Here is a 27,184-nt window from a genome sequence, read left to right on the forward strand (position 1 = left end):
TACTCACTTGTCATGATGCGCGAAGAATATCAGCTGATCTTCTATGTGGTAATCGAAAGTGATGTCCCGTCCAAGGTCCGACACAGGCACGATCGCCTCCTGTGATTTGATCCCCAGTGGAATGCCTCGGATCATGCCGGGGTTTGATTTGGCATAGATCAGGAACGTCGGCCGTTTGATCAGAACACACTGTGTTTTGGACTTCAATCGGTAACCTGGCGAGCACATGCACAGACTGATCGCCACCGATTTCTTCCAAACTGGGATACAGAGGTGATCGCATCCTCCGTTCTGCCGACGACATGGGTGAGCTGTTTCCGGTTGTTTCTGTCGGTGGAAAACGTGCAAATGGAACGCCCGAGCAATATCCGTGGCGACAAGTTTAGCCTCTGTCGTGAACTTATCGATCGCTACGACTGAGCGATTCTTCCATGAGGCTAAAAAAATAGTCGACTCGAATACGTTTACGGTGTGGATGGACTGCAGGTTGATCATAAAATTAGCCGACTTTTTCAGAAACCAACGATTGTTACCGTCGTAGTCAACGCGTTCGATCGAATCCAGATAGGTATCGACCCAATACGTGTGCTGCAGAGCCAGATCCAGGGCCACTCCATGAGGATAGACGATCTTCTTCAGGACTATCGATGTCCGATTACTCCCGTCCAGAAAGGATCGCTCAACACTTGCCAACGATTTGCCCCATTTGGTGAAGAAGAGAAACCCCACCGTCGGATCCAGAGCCATCCCCCGGGGTTTCATGAGGTCATTTTCCAGGACGATCGAGCAGTGTTGCATGGAGGCCGAACAGACGAAGATTATTTCCCGTTGATCGTCGAGAAAGTACCAATTGCCGGAGATCCAATCGATGCTGACCTGATCGACGGAATCGATGTTGGGAAACAAATCCGGCAGGGGCATTTCCCACGTGTGGGTCACATTGTCCACATTATAACACTCAAAACGGGTTGTCGTTGCTGACCGAATCAGGCATATCGTTCGATTTCGGTGGTACATTTCCAGGGCACGGATGTTATTAAGTGGCAATTTAATGCTAGGTGAGTGTTCGTTGGTTACGACGGAACCGTTAATCACAGGAAATTTCTGCACATCAGCCGATGTGGCAAATAGGAGAGACATTGGTTCCTCCTTTGGCGCTGAAATAACAATTGAGGGTTAAGTTATGAAAGCGTTTGATACAGCTATCTTCCGTTATATTACGTACTCATCTACAGTTTCCATGTAGGATGGAACCGCGAATCTATCCCGGTCAACCAGTCAGCGAGTTTCGATAGCGATCGATACCGATTCGTTTTGAATCGTTGGCGATCGCCATCGTTGGACAAAGATCTATAAAGAAATCGGAGGACTGGTTGGTCGGGATCTGATACTCATAGTTTATTGGATTTTTGATGTATGGCTCTAACACATCTTAAGGCCCAAGTAAAAAATGGTGCAAAAGTCAAAACTGAAAAAGCAGTTTTCTCTTTTTAAACAGAAAAATCGATGAAAACAAAAATACACAGCTCTTTTGCTTGCCAAATAAAAACGCTGTGTGTTTTTATTTTCATCAATTTGTTTCATCAATCAATGAGAAAACTGCTTTTTCCGTTCTGACTTTTGTGCCATTTTATCCTACTTTTATTAAGTAAATGAAAAACCGTATTTAGTACCATAACACTTAATTTTCCAAGAGTTTGCATCCTTTGACAGATACCCTATTTCGAGCTCAACTGTAAGGCCGTCTTCAGTGTCGTGCGTTAGTCTCGACTTCTACTGAAGACGGCCTTACAGTTGAGGTCGAAAAACGTGTATCTGTCAAAGGAGACAAACTCCAGTAGATTTAAATAGCATTGAACTAAATTCGGACAAAGCAATATTGCTACCGTTCCGCCATCTTGAATTCCAAAATGGCGTCGCATATCAGAATCATCCTAAAAAATTGAAGAGCTTCGTCATAGAAAAAGACCTCTCATGTCGTGAGATGAACAAGAAGTTACCGAATCCCGTAGGCTATGCGGTTCCGTTCTACATGGAAACCTTCTAAACTGTTTTACATGGAAACAGCCTAGACGAAGAAGGTCGTAGATGGGGGGACAGCTGTAAAAGAATTTCTATAAGAACTTACTATTAATAGCCAGGCACTTGTTGTCGATCCGGGCGTACCCACTGGCGCAGGTGCACTTGTACGACCCGGGAAGGTTCTTGCACGTTTGGTCGCAGATTCCTTCGATCTGGCACTCGTCAAAGTCCTCGCACAAACTCCCATTCGGTTGACTTCCTTTGGCACAGAAACACTTGGGACCGTTCGGCGTTTGCCGACAGTCGAAGGAACATTGCAGCTTGGCGCACTCGGAAGCGTTGTTCTTGGGACACCTCAATTCGTCGTTCGTGCAATCCCACACTCCGTCGCAGAATTTCTCTATATCTAGACACTTGCCGTTGCTGCAAACGGTTTGCGTTGGAAGACAGTGCTTCGAACTGCGGCACAGGTCCGCGTCTTCGTCCGAAACGTCGATGGTCTGGAACTTTTCCACCACTCCGCAGTCCGCATCTCCATCGCAAGTCCAACTCCGAGGGATGCACTTGTTGGTCAGTTTGCACTGAAACTGCTCCTCTTTGCACTGGTGTGCTTTATCTGGAATGGCACATGGATAGAAAAGAAAGGATATGAAAGTTGAAGGGTGCTGATCTTAAGTACTTCGCAGTCTGTCATGCTGAATAAAATCTAGAATATTCTAGAACCGGGTTAGGATAGCTCTATGATTATGTCTTGAAATCCCCGAAGAGAGAATTCTCGGAGAAATCCCCAGAGAAAATTTTAGAAGAAGTCTCATTTTTTTCGTAGGAATCCTGAAAGAATTCTAGTAGGAATCCTTGAAGGTTTTCCGTAGCATCCGTACATTTTTGTCGGATTCCTTGCAGAAAATCCCGGAGGAATCCACCGAGAAATCTAAAAAAAATGTCCCTGTAGAGATTCCTCGATGGACTTCTAGAGGGATACTCAGAGATTTTCCCATAAGGATTTTTGTAGAAGTTACTAAGGGAATCCCTGAATTAACTTACATTATAGATTCCTGAAAGTTTTTTTTTTCAAGAAATTTCAAAACGATTTATAACAAAAACTTTTAAAATAAAAAAATCTGTGTACCAGATATTTTGTCAAAATATTTCTTCCAAAATAATCTAAGATTTTGACCAGAAATTCCCCATAAGTACATCTACATGGACTTGTTCAAGTATTCAGCTAAGTATTCTATTTAATTGTGTCCTGGATTGCCACAAGAAATCACATTGCGAATTAATTTGTGATCGTATGTCCATTATTTTCACTTGATATTTTTCAAGGTATTATACTTAAATTCTTACAAAAAATCCAGTTATTCCTCTACAAGTTCATCCCCTACAGGCTCTAAACCCAAAATGACTGTACAAACACTAATAATCTCTTGGATTCTGTCTAAAACTACTGCAAGGATTAAAAAAAAAAACCAGGAATGATTTTAGAGTTTTTCCTCAAATTTCTCCAGAAATTTTCTAAGGTTCCTTGCAAAACTCAGGCATCAAATATGCATATAGCATCTTCAGGAATACTTTATGAAATATCAAAAGGTGTCTTCTCTGTTAGAGTAGATTTCAAAAATAAAAGTTTAATGCTCACTGCTGTCGCCTGATTACCAATTTTTGAACCATCAGGCTTGAAGATGAATAGCTAGTTCTTGAATTACTTTGCCCAAGACGCCATTATTTTAAAATGTCAGTTTAATGTTCACTAACGGCATATTTCTTTGTGGTCACACGGTGCTCCCCTGACCGTTATTATCAGAAAAAAATCTCAATCAAATCTTTGCTCACCAGTCGTTTTCTATAGCTAAGCTGCATGTCTGGGCGAAATTTAAAAAAAAATCGTAGGGCCCGTTTTGAAGTTAAGCCCTTTTGATTGTATAGATCCACAAAATCAAAGAAAATCTGAAATATTTAAACGGTTTTTTTTTGGCCGTTATTATCAGAAGAAATAAACTATCGAAATTTGGTCCAAAGTAGGTGTTTTAGTTATTTGGAACTTCTGGGTGAAGTATTGAATGAGAAGATCGTCGAAATTTTGAGTTACGCCCTTTTGGAAGTGTAACTATCCAAATAACTAATTTTAAATAGATTAAGGTGAAGATGAATCGAAGCCAAACCTCAAATTTTCAAGAGCACAAATCTGAAGAACCAAACATCCGTTTAAGCTGAAAACATAATCGATTGGTCACTGGCTGGTGATGACCAATCGATTAGGTTTTCAACTCAAACGGGTATTCGGTTCTCCAGATTTGTGCTCTTAAAAATTTTAAGTTTGCCTTCGATTCATCTTCACCTTAATTAGGCATTATAATACCGGTAAGCATATTCATATGTTTTCAATGACACATTGTACTAACATGCCATCAAAGTCTTTCACGTTTGACTGATTTTTCATAGGCTCAAGCGATATAAGGCATTACAGAGCCAATTTTGTATTGTTATAATTAGTCGTAAACTATTGTTATAACCCAACTAGCTACCCCGCCTGTTCTGGCTAACTTTGTACTGCCCCAGAACTTTAACCTTAATTGCTGAGTAATACACTACTAGCCAAACTATGGCGCTCTAGATCGCTATCAATACTTTTGAGATCATTTGTAGCATACATAACAATATTTAGATTTTTCAAAAATCTATAATTATACCTGTGGCTTTCCCAGTTCTTTCGATCCCACAAACACGTAAGAGTCCTGGATAAATACAATAGTGAAAACAATATATAAATAAATCAACCCGTTCTCAAGACATATCGTGAAGAATAAACCTTGAAATACGTTTAAGAAAAGTCAGAAATATTCAGTATTGTTTGAATTCATGGATCATAACACTTACAGAGCTTAATTTTACATGTCTTCCTTAAAAATCAATACTCAAATCGAACCTCTCTTGGAAAGATTCTACCCCATAACCCCGAATTTCATTTCCACGAAATTCATTTCCCCGAATGTCATTAACCCGAGAGTCATTACCCTGTAAGTGTTCGTAGTTCAGTGGGGAGTGTTTCTGAAATTTTGTTTAAATTTGAGTCGTGGTTTTGTGAAAATACAGTGCAGGTAGTGTCCGTATATGTTGTGCAGTTTTCTCCGTCAGTTAGTCCCATGTTAGGCCATAGTAGAACAGTCCACCGTACTATACCATCATCCACCATCAACTTCATTAAAGCAGTTTCCAATACCCACCACCAGAGCGACAAACAGGATAACATTGGTAACAGGGGAAAAGAGACATAAAACCAATATGGACCGTCTATTACGGATACGATGTTTCATGAAATGTCTAGGTCACTGACCGTACGTCTAAGGACAGTGACCTAAGAAGCATCACTTGACTAATCAAGCAACCATCAACCGATAAGGTTTATTTAATTTTGCTCAAGCAGTGTGAATTGGTGGAAAAGAAAGTGGTGAAGTGTGTCGTGCGGAGGACAGCAGAGCCCCGCTGTTTTGGACAGAACTTCGGTTCTGGCGGTCCATCAACCCCCCTCCCCCACCTTTACGTTGGGCAGTTCCGGCGAAGACGCCGTTGACCGAGTCCGTCACGGAAGGATAGGAGAGAAGCCGACGATCAGCGTAGACGCAGCCATGGAGAAGGTCGTGGTGATGGATGGTGGAAGAAGAGGGGTCCCGAAGAAGTTAACATAAAGAACAGGTTAGAGTAGAGTAAGAAAGTGGGACAATAGAAGAAGCAGTAGTCGGAAAAGTCCGAAATAAATGAAGTTTGTGTCGAAACTTATGTGACGTGAGTTTTTATGTGTGACAGTGCGATCATTCCCTGCCTCGCGAAAGACTATTGTGAATAAGCATGCCGACCCTGAGGTCATGTTTCAAGGAGTTTCAGAAGGGCTCCCCTCTGAGCTAACTAAGAGTTACAACCCTGGACGAATGCTGAATGGTATGGTCCAGAATTTATAATTACCTTGAATGACATTACCCGTAATAATGGAATTCGAATGCCATTTTAGGAACTGAAACTCTGGGGTATGGTTTTCAGGTTCCTGGTATTTGAGGTAATGCAATTCAAAGGGGTATAATTTTTAATAGAATTAACTTCCAGTTTTTGTTACCCGAAAATCTTAAATTGTTCTATGGCCGTGTAGTAACCAACTGCTTATCTATCTACCATAACAGGATTTGAATCCTACAAACTGAAAATTTTTCTGTAAACTTTCATTTTTTTATCGCAAACTGTGCCTGTGAAGTTAAGACTCACCCGTCACTATAATCAGTGAATACAAACATAAATAAATCATACTTTGCTAAACAAACTTTTCATAGGTGACAAAGACAAATATTTAAAATTAAGCTCTGTTAATTTAAATTCCATTAAACAAAACAATAACGGATGTTTTATAACTTGCATTACTTTTTTCCATTTTGTATCGCTGCTTTCTACATCGTTGTTTATTCCATACCCCGCTACGTTATCTTATCCCATACCCTGCTACTTATAACCGAAAACTCAAATCCGAAAGTATTATTTGACGTCAACTTACGCTTCGATGTACAACATGACTTGCATGTTAAATAATCTGAATGGTGAGTTCATTGCTTCACCAAACTATCCAGTATTTGTTGTATAATAACTAATTTAATTACATTAATTTTATTACATTAAATTGGCTTTATAGCACTTGAGCCTATGAGAAATCAGTTGATTACTAAACACTCATGTGTTTATAATAATGTGTCATTGAAAATATTTGAAAATGCTTAACGGTATTAGAATGCCTAATTAATATAATAAAAATTGGTGTCTTTAATGGCTACACCTCCAAAAGGGCGTAAATCCATATTTTGTTGATCTAGGTTGTTGTAGGTGAGCATGCGACCAACAACAATGAAACGGGGGCAATCAAACACGACATGCTCCGCTGTTTCCTCCACACCAGCACAATTGGGGCACGCAGGAGATTCTGAGTGCCCGAACATATGCAGGTACTGTCTATAGCAACCATGTCCTGACAAAAAATTGCGTCAGGTGGAAGTTCACTTCCCAATGGTTTCTACCATACCAATCTGACACATTTGGTATTAGCCTGCTATCAGCTTCTGAGCGTTTACTCTTTACACGTGTCGCGGACTCCTCTGGTACTCCTTTGGTTGAAGCATTGAACATCTTCCTTGATGATGAGCCCGATGGGCGTCATTCAGACTATGATGCACACGGCCTCCTTAGATACCGTCCGGTATGCACTTGATACTCTTAAGCACATTATCCTGTACGAACTTTCATACCGCTTTAGGTTTCTGCTCGTTCTAAGCGATTTTGACCAGATTGGTCCTCCATACCTTAATATGGACAGCGCCACGCTTGCCAGCAGCTTGCATTTGCTGATTTAAAGGTGGCCCAAAGATAATGTACACTCCCGTGCAAAAGTTTGGGTTCACCCCCTCAAAAACATACAAAAGTGTTCAGTCCATATCTCTGTGATTACACGTCCAATTGAAACTCTTTAAGCCGCATTCGAAAGGCAAAGAGTTATTTTTACTTCGTATGTATTTTTCCAAAAACATTTTTTGAATTTTGTATACTAAATTTTCATTTAAAGTTGTTACATTTTTCAAAAAACACACTGAAAAATCATATCTAATTTCCTCAGCAATGGGTCGACCAAAATTTTAAATCAAAGTGTCATTAGAATCGTAATCTTATATTCTTTGAAGAGACCCTACGAAAATTTGGCGGAAAAATCTGGTAAGTATTCAAAATCAATGAAACAGTGAGTCAAGTCATCGTGCAAAAGTTTGGGTTCACCCCTCAATATGATGCAAATCGTGCAAAAGTTTGGGTTCACCTGAGCCGCACGCGCATCATTTTTGTCAATATCTTAGCCATTTTTCAACCGATTTTAATAGTTTAAAGCTTTTTTGAGCGCAAATAATGGCGCGTACATGATTGGTTTGAGATTTCACAGATTTAAGTAAGTTCAGGTGAACCCAAACTTTTGCACGATACACCATACTGAGGGGTGAACCCAAACTTTTGCACGATGACTTGACTGAATGTTTCATTAATTTTGAATACTTTTCAGATTTTTCCGCAAAAAATTCATGAGTGCTCTTCGAAGAATATAAGATTACGATTCTAATGACATCTTGTTTGAAAATTTTGGTCGATCCAATGCTGAGGAAATTAGATATGATTTTTCAGTGTGTTTTTTGAAAAATGTCACAACTTTTAGTAAAAATTTAGTAAACAAAGTTCAAAAAATATTTTTGGAAAAATACATACGAAGTAAGAATAACTCTTTGCCTTTCGAATGCGGCTTAAAGAGTTTCAATTGGACGTGTAATCACAGATACATGGACTGAACACTTTTGCATGTTTTTTAGGGGGTGAACCCAAACTTATGCACGGGAGTGTAGGTTTATGTGAAAATTACTATGGAGAAGTTTGCAAAAATGTTACAAATACGTTAGTACTTGAATTTTCAGTATAAACCTATCATCCCACAGTGAAAACTCATTATTCAAATCATAATGAAGAAATTTGTTGAAGAGAGCAATTTAATCCGACGTATAGGAGAAGAGATATTCATGAGTTTGTATCTTATTATTTAGCTTCATTTGGGATTATAGCCCTGTAAATATCTACAAAATTCCCAAACAAAATTTGCTCAAAAGGGAGTTGTTTCTTCAGCAACATTCTTCATTAAGGTTTGAAGAATGAGTTTTCTTAATGGAATTATAACTTTTTTACTGAAAATTTAAGTACTAACGTGTTTGGAACATTTTCCCAAATTTCTCCATAGTAATTTCTATACAAACCTACAACATCTTTGGACCACCTTTAAATCACCACCTAGAAAGCTGAAAATTTCACACAACACTATTTTTATGATAATAATGGTAAGGAAGATATGGGAGCTTGGATTTTCAAACATTTTTGAATTTTGAACCGCCCTAGTCTATACGCCGACGGGTCACCTGGTGGTTTCCCCGCCTTTGGTAGTAGCACCAATTTCTGTCGCATCCATACATCCGGGAAGATCCTTTGATCAATGCAACTTTGCATCGTGGTTCTGAACATGTCTGGATCCGCGTTCACTGCTGCTTTTAAGGCAACATTCGGGATACCATCGGGTCCCGATGCCTTGTTTGACGCGAATGATTTCACGACTTCTGCAAGCTCTTCATTCATTACTCTCGCCACTTCTTCTCCTTCATCTGCCGCATACGGTGCTTTTGGCCATGGGCTCATGGGATGGTGCGGGAAGAGTACATCGATTATCGATCGCAGCAACTCGGGCGACTTCTCTTGGGGCGCTATGGCTTCTTTGGTCTTAGCCAATACCACTCTGCAGGCGTCACCCCATGGACTAGAGTTTGCACTCTCGCATAGACTATCAAAGCATGCCCGTTTTCGACTCTTGATTTCCTTTTTGAGAGCCAACTTTGCCTCTCTGAATGCTGCACCGCGTTCTTCTTTTTGTGCTTCTGTGCGTGCACGTTGCATTCTTCGTCTAGCCCGGAGGCAGATTGCTCGAAGATTTGCAATTGATTCACACCACCAGTACACCGGCGGCCTGTTCTCTCTAGGAGGGGCTTTTCTCGGCATGGAAGCATCACACGCTCGTGATATCACAGCAACTAGCCCTTCACCGTTTAGGTCCAGAGTGTTCCGTTCGCGCCTCAGGGCTTCAGTGAATACTTCGCCGTCGAAGCGCGCTGTTTTCCATCCTCGGGCTTGGGTCGAGTTACATCGCGCTGCCTTCCGCCCGCCCGGTATCATACTATAGCGAATCGATTGATGATCGCTGTGAGTATAACCGTCATCAACGAGTCAGGTCACGGTACCTAAAAGGTTAGGACTACAAAACGTCACGTCTATAATCGATTATACAACATTTCTGCGGAAGGTACTCACTGTAACCACATTTGCCAGCTCTACATTTAAGGCGGCTAGGGATTCCAACAAAATTAAAGTCGCCAGCTATCACTACTGACTGCCGATTAGCTAGTTAGGCTATCATCCTGTCGACCATGTGGGAAAATTCCTCACTCGACCACCTTGGGACGCGTAACAACTGCAATAGAACACGCCGTTGACGCCGACATCTAGCACGGCCAGTGCCTCTAGTAGGATTTGACCTCACTGGTTCGTGATACGGCTTCCCCATTCCACGGACCAGGCATTGAAGTCACCCGCTATTACTACTGGCCTTCGCCCTATCAGCACGGTCATCATACAGTCCAGCATCTGCGTGAACCGCTCGGTCGACCAACTCGGAGGCGCATAGCAGCTACATAAGAGGACCCCGTTTACCTTGGCGATCACGAAGCCCTCGTAGGTAGTAGACACCAACTCCTTGACGGGGTATTTACCCGTCGTCCATATCGCCGCCATTTTTCCGGATCCATCCACGACCCAGTTGCCGTTGCCGGCGGGTACTCGGTATGGGTCCGATATGATGGCGATGTCCGTCCCCCACTCAGCAACTGCCTGGTACAGCAGTTGCTGAGCTGCGTCACAGTGGTTCAGGTTCAGCTGCGTTACCTGCACTGTGACTTTTCGTTTATGGCTCGCTTGAAGGTCGGGCACCTTGAGCCTCCCGTTGGATGCTTGTTGTTCGAAGACTTCCGGGAACAAATCAAGCACTTTGGAGGGTTCTTGCAGCCTAGTGCCTTATGACCTTTCTCACCACAACGCCTACACAATTTGGTCCTATCAGAGCCTTTACAGCCCCAGGACTTGTGTCCTGGTTCGCTACACCTAAAGCAGATCACCGGTTGCTCATGTATGTTCAGTGAGCATACTGACCAACCAACCTTGATCTTACCTACCTTAGCGGACTTATTTGCGACCGCCACAGGTAGGTGTACTAAGGCCACCTGAGTACCTGCCGGACCTTTCCGTAGCTGAACGGCAGCGGTGGGCACCTGAATCTTGCACTGTTGCCGCAGTGCCGTGACGAGCTCTTCTGCGTTGGTGAACTCGTCAAGGTTCATCACCTTCAGAGTCACTGACTGCGTCAGAGTCCTCACCTCGACACCCTCGTCAAGGACCTCTTCCGCCAAACTTTTGTAGGCGGCGCCCTTGCGCTCCTTGTCGCGCTTAAGCTCGAGGATCATTTCACCTGTACGAGTGCGTCTGACACTGCGTACGTCGGCTCCTAGATCTGCGAGCTTCGCGTCACTGCGCATCGCCTTCAGGACTTCCGAGTACTTAGACTCTTCCGTCTTGATGATGATCGCATCACCCTTTTCGTGCTTGGCACCTACCCTCCTACCTTTCTGAGGCCTGGTATCCCTGCGCTCCTGCACTTCCTGCTTCTTCTTCATCTTATTTCTCATTACGGTTGTCCAGGGGGCGTCCCCTCCCCTGATCCGCCCTAACCTGTGGTGATTGAGGACCTCTCAAAGGTCGCAACCCCCTATTCCCATCACTCCGTGAGGGGCCAGCCTTTTCGGGCCCACCCTTCTCGGCTTTCCGGGACGCCTGGCTGGGGTCCGATTTTCCGGTACTTCTGCCGGTTTTCGGAGTTAATATTCGCCTGGCCTTGCGAGCGCCGCCGGGTAGCTCCTCCCCTGACGGCTGCCTCGCACGCTTCTGCGATTGCTTGTTGTAAGCATTCGCTTCCGCACTTTTGGGGCTACCCGCGAAAACGAAGGGCTCCGTCTGGGTAGACTTCGGCACCTTCAATTCCACGGGTTCTGCCGCAGCCACAGTCACCATGGGTTCAGTATGGTTCTGCTTGGCCGCCAACATCGACTTACGAAGTCTGAACAGGGCCTGCTTGAGGTCCTTGCTGATGTTAGACTTCGAGGACGCAAAGTTAATGATGGAGTCGAGCTGCTGTGCAGCCACTTCCATCGCAGAGAGCCTATCTCTACTTTTATTGATGGCCCTCATCAACCACGCTCCATCCATAACCTCACCCGATGCGTTAGCCGGGGATGAAATATGGTTTCCAGCACTGGCACTACGTGCACTGCTGCCTCCTCCTGATTCCACTCTCCTCAACGGAGACCTAGCTAACCCACTTCTTGCGAAGGGGCTCGCTTCCCTACTACTGCTACTACCTGCACTACTACTACTATTTTGATTTTGGTTTGAAATTGTACTCATTTTTGGATCCCACGAGTAGCACGGGAAAAGAGGTCCACCACGCCAGAGCCCTGCATTAACGCGGTAAGGGACAAAATACTGTGAGGGGTGACCAGGTGCCCCACAGGCTCCGTTAATGGCCGAACATCTTTTTCACCCCTTCGAACATTCATTCCTCAGCACGGTTTTTCGTTTCACCCTGGGGGTTACCCTATTTGTTGGACTCTTACCACCGGAACCGGCCATCCGTAGTTCTATTCTATAAGCCGGAAACTACACAGCAAAAGGCATGCGCGTGGAAGAATGGAAGCGTTAGGGAAACGGTTTCTTGGTCATCTCTGGTTCTAGCGTTTGCTATGAACGAATAGTTTGAGTGTGATAGATTTAGAATGGAAGATAGAAGCAAGTGAGAGATATACAACTACAAAGTACGAGGAAAGGGACGGGCCTGGGATTGAACCCATGGCCTTCAGCTTATGAAGCAGAAGCGGTAGCCATCAGACCACCAACCCCGTCCTGCAAGAGAACACGCCGTTGATTTTTGCTAACGCAAAACCGTCATTTGAGCTTGAGACAACTTCTTGGATTGGGTATCGTCCTGTCGTCCCTATAGCTAGCTGTTGAGACCTATCTGCCACCCAGTTCCCGTTGTTGGCTGGTATGCGGTATGGGTCCGATAGTAACACCACGTCAGTCTTGGTTTCCGAGACTGACTGCCAAAGCAGCTGCTGGGCTGCATCACAGTGGTTTAAATTCAACTGTGTTACTTCCGTTTTGGCTGCTTTGATAGTCCGCTTGTGCCCGGACATTTGGGTCCACCCGTGAAGTGTCCATTGTCTGCTCTGTCGACACATATTAGGTAATTAGCGATTTTCTTACAATCGCTTGCCCTATGGCCTTCGGTGCCGCATTTTCTGCACATAATACTTCTGTCAGGACCATTGCAATTCCATGCACTCAGAAATCAAAATAGTCACAGAATTACTAAAGTTTATGCATTAATAACTATTTTCTATCTGCCTCTTTTTCATTCTGCTTTGAACTTTCACACTTACTGTCATTTCGACTGGGTTGAAGCTTAGCGATGCTTCAACCCAGGTGAATTGACAAATAGGAATAAAATTCCCTGCATGATGAAAGAGAGGCAGATAGAAAATAGTCATAAATTACCAAAATTTAGTCATTCTGTGACTACCCGTATTTCTGAGTGTGACTTATGGCCCTTCTCGAAACACTTGAAGCAAACTTCAGGAGGCTGTTGTATGCTCAGCTGGCAAACCGACCAGCCTACTTTGAGTATGCCCAAGTTCTTCGCTTTGTTGGCCTCTGCGACCGGCAGCCTGATAGCCGCCACCTGGGTGCCCTGCGGGCCCTTCCTAAGCTAGATGGCCTTACTGACTACGTCGATGTCACACTGCTCTTTGAGAGCAGCCGAGACCTCCGCTGCGTCGGTGACCTCATCCAGATTTTTACACTGGAGGGTCGCTTCAGCAGTAAGGGATCTTACATCAACCTCGTCGCCAAGTAGGGGAACTGGGTGTAAAATGCGCCGTTGGGGTAAAACGCGCCACCCTTGTTTTGAACCAACGACGTGCTTTGGGACGCTGTTTTTCACCCGAGATAATGGAAAATGTATTAAAATGCTTCTCTATATATATTTTTAAGTGTTTTCTTGGCAAAAATCGTGGAAAACTCGAAAAAACGTTTTTCGCTGTTTTCGTTGTAATTTTGTGTTATTTTCTAGGCCATTTTTCAGGTCGATAAACAACAAAACTTTTGAAACTATCACCGAGAATCGACTTGTGCACTCCCATAGTTCTTATTCCATGCGAAAAAAGTGTGAAACTTATCCTTAAAAAGCGTATTGAAGGACTTAAACTTTAATCAACTCGTGGGGCAAAACGGCCACTCCTATTTCATAACACCAAAACAGCCGTTTGAATTCAAATTCCAGCAAACGTAATGCCAAGCTGTAGTTACGTGCCAATTTGAACCTTACAAATGCACATTTTTCGAATCAGCATGTATACTATAATCGAACAATAACATCTGATTAAACGCCCTTATGTATGCAACGTATTTGCAAGCATGATTGCGCATGCGTGCGCGCGAATGACTAACGCCGAGATCAGGTGGCGCGTTTTACCCCGCAAAAAATAAAAATGCAGATAAGCAAGCACTTTATAAAAATTCATTTATAAACTCCAGAAAAAAGAAAATGGATGGCTGTTTCTATTATTTGATAGAAAACATGTTTGTCTATGAGATAATGAATAAAAAAGGCTTATAATAATGTTCGTCATAGCTAAAAACGCTTCTTTCCTTAGGGGGCGCGTTTTACCCCCAGTTACCCTACTTCTTGTGCCAGTTGCTTATATTCCTTGGCGTGCTTCTTTAAGACTAGGATCATTTCACCAATCCTAGTTCGTCTTATGCTCCGCACGTCTGCGCCCAATGGCGATAAATTCTCCGTGCTTCGCATCGCCTTCAGAACCTCGGCGTATTTCGCTTCCTCCGTTTTGATAACGAGAGCTTCGCCTAAATTCATATGTTTCGCTTTTTCTAATAAAGGTAATAAACTATAGAGGAAGAATGTCGCTGCCGGAACATTTTTTGCTGGCGGAGATAGGCGGGTCTATTAATGTCAATGCGAAAAAGTATGCAGTTTGACAGTTATGTACCCGACATGTTTCTGAGCGAGAACAAAGGGAACAGCAGCGACATTCGTCCTCTATAGTTTTCTACCTCTATTCTTTTTCCGGTTTAGCGCTCTCCTGGGCTCCATTTTCAGTTTCCTCTGTTGAAACTTCTCGTCAAATTTTCAATTTTTTTGGGAGATTTCCTTGCACTATGTTTGATTGGTTTTTAGAAAAGTTTACTCACTCTTCCTTAGTTTAGTTTTCCCCAGTGGAATAAAATTCCGTGAAGTATTTTATAGTGGAATTGGAATCTTCTAAAATTATTTGTAGGGATAAACCAAAATTAGAAGTCGAATTTAAAAGTATTCCCAGATCAAAATCTGACTCTACGCTGTTACTACGTCAATGGAACTACATATATCCTGCGTGTTGTTCATCTATAATTAATCCGTAAGCCAATAACATCAAACGATCCCTGTAATAATGACATCGCCCATCATGGGGCCACCCACAGAACAGAAACCCCCAAACTCTACTCACCACAATCGATTTCGTCCGAACCGTCCGCACAGTCGGCATAGGTATCACATTTCCAGTGCTGCGGAATACATTTCCCATCGCCACAGGTGAAATGCGACCTCGGGCAGGTGACTGAAAAAGATAGAGAAAGGAAAAAACGAAGAAACAATTAGCCAAATTAGTGCGACTGACTGCTGACCAAATCTGGGTGCTTGCAGCTTTGATTCGATGAAAACGATTTAGAAGTGTGACGGAGAAAAACAAAGTTGATATTTCACGTTCGATTCGTTCGATTTATGAAGTTCACCGAAGAAAATTATTTTTCTCGTATGCTTTCCCGCCATGAGGTAAAATGGTAAGATCGGAAGCTATTTGCAAGCAGGAGAGCAATGTGCAAAAGGTACTTAGGCTATAAACTTTTTAATTAATCGGCTTAATGGCTTTCGTTCGTCCGTAATTCTTTTACCGTCGTACGTGGAAATCGCACCCCACAGCCGGTCACCCGGAAGTTTGCGCGGAAGCTGGTGAGCTGCCATCTGCTATTTGGCGTCTATGAGGGGTCACCCATAGAATACGTCAAGCGAAATTTTTGATAGTTTTCGACCCCCTTTTCCACGATTTCCGTATTACTTTGCTTGCCAAGTTTTGGCAATTCTTGCTCCCAAAAAAAGCGAGACGTACTTCATTGACAGACCCTTTGAAAGTGTGGAGAAGAATTAGACTTTGGACCAGTAAGCTTTAGACAGAGCAATAGAGAAAGATACCGGAGAATACTTTCTAAATGGAGCATTTACCTTTTGGATCGTAAATTGTCGGTATCCTCTTGCACCGGCTTAAGCTGGTGAGAATGTGATGAGGCGTGAAAACAATTCATTTTTTTTATGGCCGGAGCTTAATATTAGTTGGAATTTTATCAATCATGAACACTGTTTGCAAAGCATGCTAGTTTTAAAACACTTTTTTTCGACGAAAGAAGTTTTGTTCCGTGAGTAGTAAGATCCTTGAATAGGCTACTAATCAATTAGTTTTGATTTGTGGTGTTTTCGCAGAAGATTTAATTTTTAAGAAACTGGTACAGATGGTGGTAAATCCTTGGCAATTGAAAAGCAAAATATAAAAGATTGTGATCTTTTGTCCCAATCCTAATGGGGCCTTCCTTAGCCGAGTGTTTGGAGTGATATACGAATGCGAAAATGGCAACTTTTTCAAAGAAAGCTCTCAGTTTTTTTTTTCAGCTTAGATCTTATACAAAAAATTAATAATGTTTTACTGTAAGCGAAAATTAACCGAAAAGTACAATTTTAAGGTCTAAAGCAATATATCGCTTCATTTTTCTCAAATCATAATCGATTTCTACAACATCTTGATAGAAAGTTCCATCATACTTAAATAGGATCCCAGAATAACACCATTAGGTATAATATTATTGTTTTAAATGGAAAAGAAAAGCAAAGCTAAAAATCTTCTAAGTTGGTATGTAACACTAGAACTAGAACATATAGTTTAGTTCACATAAAAAACCGAATAAACTGACTTCATATAAAGGGACTCCCAACACCGGATATTCCATCTCAGGATAAAGCATTCTCAATTGTCAAACTCACCGAAGCATGACAGCCATTAAATCGATTAAACTTCTAGCCCATTATTGAATCGTTTTGGAAAAGTCAACGTGCAAACAGAAGGGTAAAAACCCAGTTCAAACACCAAAACATTCAATTTCCCAATCCGCCCTGTGGACACCTGTTTGCTATTTCATTCCCTGCTTTTCCGTCCCCCATCAATACCCCTTTTCCTGCATCTCTGTCAACAAAATTCTAACGAAATTCCATTGTCATTTATAGAGCTTTTTCGATCCATTTGACAATTTTGTTCTGTTTCCTCCCTTTATATTATCTCACCTATCGGACGGCACACAGGACGAGGTACGGAGAACTGCTGACATACACTGCCGTGCAAAAGTTTAGGGTCATCCTCTACCAAACGTGCAAAAGTGGTGTCTGCATGTGTAAGAGTTGTATTTTTCCTCCTTATTCATTAGAGTGGTTCAAAAAATCGTTTTTGCTCCACACCGCTCATTCGATTCTAGATCAAATTCTGAGTGCCCTCCCAAAGTTTGAGCTCATTTGGATGGAAACTGAGACTACACAAGCCCTTTAAAGTTTATATGGGAATTAGTATGGGATAAGCAAGAAATTAATTCAATCGGCCATAGTGTTTGCCCATGTGCTCTTGGGGATTAGGACTATGTTGATACTGTGAGATACAATTATCAGTTACAACTTTGCCGAACCGTTTTTAAATCGGAAGCCCCAGTTATTAGTAATGTATTTTTGAATGAGTTGTAAAACTTTGGCTATAATTATTGTGCTATTCTGCAGGCGTGTGCGTGCTATCTTTCGCGCCAGGTGCTGCAATGTTGCCTGTTCAGAAGTCAAATGAGCACAGCTGAACAATTTGTGACTGGATATAAATCAATAACTAATTACTGAGGCGTCCGATTTGAAAACGGTCTTCGACAAAGTTGTAGCTGATGAATGTATCTCACAGTATCAACGTCCCAGACAACCAGAATGTACGTATAACGAAATCACCTTTTGCGTTATGCGATGCTTATATGCGCAAAGTTTCACGTATAAGATGTTGCGAAAAGGCCTTATACGTACAAAAGTGGAGGCGATATATGTGCATATTTTATATGATAAAAAACAACATGCAATGCGAGTGTGTAAATTTTATTGCGATTCAGTCTGTACTCTTATGCGACTTAATTTATGATAACAATGTTGATTTGACAGCTGCTACGGATTGGTCCGACTTACTTTGTACGTGTATACGGAATGAAACGAAATGTACATATGAACTCAGAAAACAGCGTTTAATGCGAGGAAACTCATCGATCAAACGATATCATCCACCATGTAGTGCGGGTGTGATGAAACTTGTGTAAATAAACGACTTTGCACGTACACTGTTATGCGACTTCTGGTTGTCTGGGGTAGCTCTAATTCCCAAGAGTACGTGGGCAAACACTATGACCGATTGAATGAATTGGTTGCTTTTCTCATAGTAATTCTTATATAAACTTTGAAGAGCTTATGCAGTCTCAGTTTTCATCCAAATGAACTCAAATTTTGGGAGGACACTCAGAATTTGATCTAGAATCGAATGAGCGAACCACTCTATTATCCATAAATCGCGTCACCGGCTAAAGGCAACTTAACTAAATTTAGGAGGAGACCCCAAACTTTTGCACGGCAGTGTACACCTGCATATAACTTCGGTATGTGGCACACGACTGAAGACAATCCAAGTAAACTGTCGTCGCCAAAGAAACGAAAATTGCATTCCTGTGTCTCGAAATCGAAGCAACCGTGTAGATATGTGTTGTGCAGTACAGCTTGCTGAGTTTTCTGCAATCGATAGGAATTTTTCCTTTCATATTGTAGCTACTATCACCGCAGTTCGAGTGTCTGATTTACCTTTTTCATCAAAATTGTAGCTGCTATAGCAATATGCTTTTCTGTCACAGGATGGTATCCATGACGATTCAGGCGTGGAATGAAGAAATAATAATAAATGTACCCATGAGATATAATGACGCTCTACCGTCAACTTTTTATATATGGATGATCTATATCTCTCGATATCGAGTTATAACATCATAGTAAAAGTTGCTTTTATCTCGCTACCTCGAAAGACCGTTGAACCAGAGTTACACTGATTGTGTGTTCTGTAGATCAATATATCCTTAGCTCGATGGTCCCGCCCTATCGAGCTTTAAAGAGCTGAATGTATATGTAAGAAGTGAATTTACGAATTAACGAATATTTCAATCGGTTTCTCGATTTCAAAAATGACAATATTAATGTTATATACAGAATCGAAAAGCCTGTTTACAGCTAACTTGTCGTAACAACATTATTTCACGATTTATTTACAAATGTAAACGATTTTCAACGATGCAAATAAAATATTAAAAAAAGACATTCCATTGGGGATGTTTTTTTCCTAGAATTAAAAACATTTAGTTACGACATTTTTCAATCGTGTGTGATGGTATTTAATAGCTATATCGAAAAACACAATAACTGGAGCAACGATAAAAAAACAGGGAATATGATGCTATTTGATTGCAGTGCACGCATAGGTTTGATAGGTATAGGATAAGCACTATTAGCATATTGGCTTTAAGGCGAAGTAGACCGTCATTGAAATTTGTACGCGTCGTTAATGATTGTTGCTAATTAATCTCACGGTTTCGAATCAAAGAATATCAGTTGGTTTTTCACTGACACACCTGAAAAAGTATCAGCATACTTTATGCATGTTAGCGCGTCCAGTGATACTTTTTCAAGTCAATATGAACTATCAAGGCTGAGTTTTATCACTGAATCAACTGAAAAGTCATCATTGTTGCCAAAACGAATGACGGGCTACTTAGCCTTGAGTGCGTATCGTGCTGTGCGTACACAAATTCTTCCTACTCTCGGATGTTTTAAAAACTAACTAAAGCAATAAAACAGTAGTTCTCAGTGCTACTTTTTATATCTATTGATCCCTTTACGATCCTTGTTTGGACCCGTGCCTACGTTAATTCCTTGTTGGACCCGTTAGCAAAAGCTAAAGGTGGTAATCCTTCTTGGACATCGGCACATGAACAAAAGGATGGGTAAGTCTCTGAATCCACATTCCTTTACTAGCAAACATTTTATAGGAACATATTTGTGCATTCAAACATGTTGGCTCGTCGAACTTGCATTCCATAGCGACCATAGGGTTCCGAGTTATTTGGCCGAATGCCATTTGGCCGAATGCCGTTTGGCCGAACGCCATTTGGCCGAAAGGGTCATTTGGCCGAATGCCGTTTGGCCGAAATAGGAAATAATAGTGAATTACATTTAGCATATAATTGTAGTGAGTTTCGAAGCTGATTTTCAAAGAAATTATACAGCTTATTTTAAAGAAGGTTATTATCATTGATGTACACATAATTGGCATGATGTTAGTTAAAAAAAACAGTCAGTGCTGAAAGAAGAACATCCTTAATGTAAGCAAATATTCACTTCTCTGCTAGTGGTAAAAGCTGCCAGTAGAAGCTTTTGCATTGTGTTTGTAGTCAGCTTTTGACAGTAACTAAAACGGTTCACGTATAATTAGTTCTGATGCAGGACTGGATTTCTTCGATCCCTCGTAATCGTATAATACGTATCGGGCTCGAATGCGTTCCAAATGCGGTAACACAAACTAATCAAAGGACACTTAGCAACCATGATCCATATCACCGCCCACCTAGCCAAGAAAAACGATTTTTGACTTCGCCTTCCTTGTTAAAAATCTTACCGCGTTTGGTATTCCCGCATTTGATATTCAAACGCAAACGCACACAGCAATATTTCGTAATTCTAGTAATAGCAATTGGGCCCGGATAGCCGTAGCGGTAAACGCGCAGCTATTCAGCAAGACCAAGCTGAGGGTCGTGGGTTCGAATCCCACCGGTCGAGGATCTTTTCGGGTTGGAAATTTTCTCGACTTCCCAGGGCATAGAGTATCTTCGTACCTGCCACACGATATACGCATGCAAAAACGGTCATTGGCATAGTAAGCTCTCAGTTAATAACTGTGGAAGTGCTCATAAGAACACTAAGCTGAGAAGCAGGCTCTGTCCCAGTGGGGACGTAACGTCAGAAAAGAAGAAGAAGAAGTAATAGCAAATTTTGTCTTCTTCTTTTCACAAAGGAGAAACTGTAAGCATTTTTCACGTAATTGTTCACCGAGTCAATCGGTTTACTGCTATATGTAAGCAATGGTGCTGAGCTCAGTTCACATGTTGCATTCTTAATATTGGAGGAGAAATAGGAAGAACAGCCTATGATCAAAAGAAGGAAAAATCTCTTATGAAAATTCAAGCAAGTGCTATGCAAACAATTGTTATATTAGTATAACTACAAAGAACTGCCGATGATTTAAAGAAGATAAAATTCTCAATTAACATATAAGCTGATTTATTGCCAACAGTAACGAAACCAGTATAACTCCAAATAATAGCCTATGCTAAATAGAAGGAAAAACTTCTAATGAAATCATTAAAAACTGTAACCCCATCATACCGTTGGTAGCCCCTGACGAAACAACCATGAGCTTTGAGTCTTGATGCAATGAGTGGAGTTCACAACTTCGTCCTAAATTAACGGGTCAATTTTATCATTCTCTTGGAGCACTTATATGGTGACAAAAATGACGTCCCGTCACATCATTAAAGTCAATTAATTAGCTGATCAATTATTGGGCAACACCTAACAATCTTGCACATAAGTGTTGTAGTAATTTGATAATTTTTTGTTCGCAATTCGGCCAAACGGCATTTGGCCAAACGACCCGTTCGGTCAAATGGCATTCGGCCAAACGGCATTCGGCCAAACGGCATTCGGCCAAACGGCATTCGGCCAAACGGCGTTCGGCCAAATGGCCGGACATCCGACCATAGGAAGTTGTATAGTGTGAAAGGAAAGCAAATTGTTCATTTGTCTTGGTCAGATTGATAATGATAACATTGGTGTTGGAAGAGAATTTCTCCAAAGGATGTTCCAGAAATTTCTCCAGCAGTTTTTCAAGACTCCCCCATGGATTTTACCACAAATTTGTTCAAGATAATGTCTACAGTGATGCATACAACGATTTTGGCAGAGATTCCTTTACGAAGAAGCTTTGATCGCAACCAGATTTTTTAGACCGGATTAGATCCCTACAGAAATACTGCCTGGAGTTCCTTCTGGGATTCCTCCAGAATAATCTCTACAGGGAATTCTTTAATGATTTCGCAATGAGTTTCTTAAAGAGTTTTAAAAGAAATACCTTCAGTGATGGATAGAATCCTTGGGTAATATTTATTAATAAGATTCCTCCTGAAATATCTTCACGAATGAGAATGAGCTTTTTCAAGGATCTGTCCAGAGATTCTTCAAGGCATTTTCAAGCGAATTCTCATGATGTTTTTTCAGAGATTCCTCCAGATATTCTTCCATAGACTTCACCAAACATTTGCCAAGAAAAAAAAAAAAAAATTAAGGGATTCTGGCAGAGATGTCTCCAATATTTTTTCCAGAGATTCCTTTAGGAATTCCTGTAGGGATTCTACCATGAATTTCTCCTGAGATTCTAAAAGTAATCACTTCACGAATTCCTAAAGAGATTCCTCAAGAGTTTTCTCCAGTAATTCTCTTAGATATTGTTCAGCAAAATCGCTACAGGAAAAACTTTAAGGATTTTTACAACTACACGACTATTTTTACAAATCCTCCAATGATTTACCTAGAAGTTTATCTAGAGAATTGTTCTGGGCCTCATAAAATACCTTCGGGGATTTTTCAAAGAATTCCTCTAGAAGTTCTTACAGAATTTCCATCACGAGTTTCGCCAGGAATTTCACCAGAAATAATCCCAAGAACTCTGCCAGGAATTTCTTTAATATTTTTTCCAGAAGGAAAAGGAAGAAGGAGAAGGAAGGAGTCATGAAGATTTTTTTTTGAGAAATGCGTAGATAAATTCATAGAGAAAGACTTGTAAGGATTTCAGGAGTAATCCCAGAAGGAATTCATAGAAAAAAAAATTGGAAACCCCTGTAGAATTTTATGGGATCGCTTGAGGAATTTCTGAAAGAATTATTGGAGGAATCTCTGATTGAATCTCTGGAAAAATCCCTGGAGAGATTTTTCTTGAGAAATCTCTGTCTATATTTTTCTGGAAAAATCTCTGGAATAATCCTTGGACGTATTGCAAAATTGGAATAATCTCTGGATTTTTTTTTCTGCCGGAATCACCGGAGAAGTCTCTGAAAGAACTATCTAGAGAAATCTCTGGAGTAATGAAATCAAGCTCTATCGGAACTGGTCTAGAAAATACGGTGATTGACTAAAGATTTTTTTGAGAAATTTATTGCAAAATGTTTTGAAGAATCCCTGGAGAAATAGATACTGTAGAGATTTGGAGAATATTATGAATAATAAAACGACTTACTGGGTGGTAATACAACGTTAACCGGGTCCACTAGTCAAAAATGAAATCCCGGGAGGTTTTTTTTTACGTGAAAGTCCTAAATAAATGTCTATTGATTAAATGATAATTTGGAGGGATTCGTAGAGAAATCTTTGGAGACATTTCTTGAATAAAACCTCAATGAATATTTGTAAATGTTTTTGGAAGAAGTTTTAAAAATATTTTAAGTTAAGTAAAAAACGTTACCAAATAAAATAATAAATGGAGTGTGAAGAACCTTTACCAAGAATGTTTAATAAAAAAACTCCGAAAAATTAAAATTATTATGGTAAATTATGATAAGCTGTATTATAATTTAACTATATTATATTTCTTGTGAAAATAAAAACTTGAATGCTTCAAGAGACTTATTACAAGACTCTTACAAAAATACTTTCAAATATTTCTTCTTTAATTTATTCAAAGATTTGAATTGATTTTTTTTTTATTTTCTTCATAGAATTCCTCCAGGATTTTTTTCTGATATTTCTTCAGGAACCCGTTCAAAATCATCTCTTGGATACCGCCAATAATTAACGCAAAACAAAACTAATTCTGGCAGGTTACTTGAAATTTCCCATGCTTCAGTAGATTCAGTAGTAGTATGTTTAGTTTCTTCCTAATATTCCTCCATGATAAACTTTAGATCGCAACCACCATTTTTAGATTGATTCTGATTGGGCTCCAGGAATACCTTCATTAATTTATCCAGGAATTCTTCCAGAAGTTACTCCAGGGATTCTACAGGGGTTCCTTTTTCGCAAGAAGGTTCCTAAGGAATTCCTATTGGAATGCTTGCAATCATTCCTCTAGTAAAATGTTTGCTGGAATTCCTCCTGGAATTTATCCAATTAATCCTGCAGGTATTACTCCAGAGATTCTTTCAAGAATTCTTGAAGCGATTTTTTATAGTATTGTTTCAAAGATTCCTCCAGAATTTCTACAACAGACTCCTCCTAGGATTCTTCTAGGAAACCTTTATATAGATCCTTCCCAAGGCTTTCTTTGGGAACTCCTTCAAGGATTACTTCAAATATTTCTCCAGATATTCATCTATGGAGGTAGCCTATCGGAACTGATACTAAAATATGATTGCGATCGAAAGTATTTTTTTCAGAGGAATCTCTAGAGAAATTGTTGTAGAAATTCCTGAAGATAATGACGAATCCGGATAAAAATTCATGAAATTTGAACTATCGTTTTATTTTAGTATAAGATGGTTTACACATTTGATATACATTTGATCGTTGCGCTACCAGCAGTTCTCGCCGCCGTGGTGGTGGTGTTCTTATCGCCGTTAAAGAAAAGTTTGGAACGACAGTTGTTTCTACTCGAGCAATATTGAACAACTGTGGTTTAATATATCGACTCAAATGACTGATCTTTAAATTAAAACAGTGCTTCTCAGTGCTACAAAGCCAGTAGTTTTCAGTGCTAAAATAAAAAACGATACTTTTCAGTACTATTTTTTTCTACTTTTGCGATCCTTGTTTGGACCCGCGCCTTCGATTTTTCATTGGACCTGTTAGCGAGAGCTAGCAGTGGTAATCCTTCTTGGACACCGCCTTAGGAAAAAAAAAACCTCTAAGAAGGTCGTATTTTTCGTTTATTCACTAAACATTGTTGCAACTACAAACAAAAGGAAGGGTTTCCGAACACCACATCGAAGCCGTCTCTAGCCCAGGCTCTTTTATTTAGGTGAGGAAACAAAGAGTTCCACTTACCGTGATCAGTTGTTCCGAATTTGGGAGTTTTAGACTGGAGATCTTGAACTCCATTAAGGGAATCAAGGTTTCCTTTAAAGTCGCAAAAAAAGAAGACTATCGCCTTTTGCCGGAAACTCTTAAAGATCGTAAACTCCGTCTCAAACATTTTCAAGCGAAGAAGCACACATATTTTACATAGGACGACAAAACTGAACATTTTTCTCAAGCGATTTTAGGTCACCTGAAGAGATCAAACATGGAATAAATGATTTACTTGGATTTTTTCCAGTCCATTCCAAGCATTCGACGGCAAGGGCTTTCTCAAGAATTTTATTTATTTCACTTTAACATAAGTGATCTAAATAATATTAAAGCTAAAGAAAAAGAAAGACTTATGTTCGATGTCTGTGTGACATGGGAATATTTCCAGAAACCTGGAGGAAATTTTCAGAATTCCACTCGTTGCCTTCGGTGCCAAAAGTGGGGTCATGGTACAAACCATTTGCGGAGGGTCTTCTCACTCCAAGCCTTGGAGTCCAAGGACGTCTGTCCAGTGAAGGAAGATACCGATAAGTTCATATGCGCTAATTGCAAGGTCCAATTTTTGGGATTGCCCTTCGCGCAAGAGAGTCGTCGAGGCTCGTGCCAGACAGATGAAAGATAATATCCGTTAAGATAACGGTCATTTCCGGAATTTGCCTTGTAGGGTATCAAACAATGCTCATTTTTCAGTTAACGATCGCTTGATTAGGAATCATACCCATCAGGAAGAACTCCTTCCCTATTCGTACTATAAGTACCCATTCTACTTGTTTCAAATCAAATGGAAAAAAACCCTGCCACCACAGGTAGCATCTACTCCGCCTCTTCGTCTACCGAAAATTCTAACGGAAAATCATCAAATGTACCCACTTCAAGTGATATGTCTGCCTCTGATTTTAATTTTCTAACTGAACAATTGAATCTAATGATTGATGCAATGTTCAAAGCCACCACTATGACTGAAGCAGTCCAAGTTGGTGTAAAATTTACTAATCAAATTGTTATTGGATTACGTTTTTCTAATGGATCCAAATAACAATTTGAATATTTTAAATTGTAATGCTCATTCTCTGAATGGTAAAGAGGAAGAGCTGTTCAATTTTTTTTACAGCTAATAACGTGCATATAGCAGTTATTACTGAAACGTATTTGAATCCTGGATCTAAACTCAAAAGAGATCCTAACTTTTACGTTTATCGTAATGATCGACTTGATGGGGCATGTGGGGGAGTTGCAATCATCATTGATAGGAGTATAAAACATGAACTGTTTTCGTCATTTGAAACTAAAGTTTTTGAAATGTACTTTCATAGCTGCCTATTTGCCTTTTCAATGCTCTGGGCAGCAAGTTAATTTGCTCCAAACTGACTTGCGTAAATTGACTCGCAATAAGTCAAAATTTTTTGTCATTGGTGACTTTAATGCCAAACATCGGTCATGGAATAATTCTCAAAGTAATTCCAACGGCAGAATTTTCTTTGATGAGTGCTCTTCAGGATATTTCTCAATTCAATACCCTGATAGCCCTACATGTTTTTCCTCTTCTAGAAATCCTTCTACGATTGATTTGGTCTTAACCGACTCTAGTCATCTTTGTAGCCAATTAGTTACTCATGCTGATTTTGATTCTGATCATGTCCCTATTACATTTCAAATATCCCAAGAAGAGATTCTCAATCCTATCAGCTCTACTTTCAATTATATACGAGCCGACTGGAATACATATGAAACGTATGTTGACTCTAATCTTGATGTTAACATTTCTTTAGAAACTAAATTTGATATTAACAATGCTCTTGAAACTTTAACAAATTCCATTGTTGCAGTCAGGAGCATTGCAATTCCAAAATGTGAAGTAAAATTCGAATCCGTGATTATAGACGATGGTCTTAAACTCATTATCCGTCTTAAAAACGTGAGGAGAAGGCAATTTCAACGCTCTCACGATCCTGCTATGAAAATTAAATGGCAGGATTTGCAGAAAGAAATCAAGAGACGTTTTTCACAATTAAAAAACAAAAATTTTGAAAATAGAATGTCTCAATTGCACCCTGGCTCTAAGCCCTTTTGGAAATAATCTAAAATTTTGAAAAAACCTCAGAAGCCAATACCGGCATTGAAGGAGGAAAA

General features: G+C 40.5%; 1 protein-coding gene across 1 annotated transcript in view; it reads right to left on the minus strand.

The window, feature by feature from the left end:
* The window catches only part of LOC5568706 (low-density lipoprotein receptor-related protein 1), a gene marked incomplete at its 5' end in the record, with an annotated part of 55,910 nt that extends 40,502 nt beyond the window's left edge, over nucleotides 1-15,408 (minus strand). The window contains 3 exons of the mRNA XM_021850801.1: nucleotides 8-1,157; nucleotides 2,129-2,638; nucleotides 15,294-15,408. Coding sequence (XP_021706493.1) covers nucleotides 8-1,157; nucleotides 2,129-2,638; nucleotides 15,294-15,408 — 1,775 coding nt within the window. The remainder of the gene's footprint in view (nucleotides 1-7; nucleotides 1,158-2,128; nucleotides 2,639-15,293) is intronic.
* Nucleotides 15,409-27,184: the final 11,776 nt, after the last annotated feature.

The sequence above is a fragment of the Aedes aegypti genome, chromosome 3, assembly GCF_002204515.2.
Source record: "Aedes aegypti strain LVP_AGWG chromosome 3, AaegL5.0 Primary Assembly, whole genome shotgun sequence".
NCBI classification, from domain to species: Eukaryota; Metazoa; Arthropoda; class Insecta; order Diptera; family Culicidae; genus Aedes; species Aedes aegypti.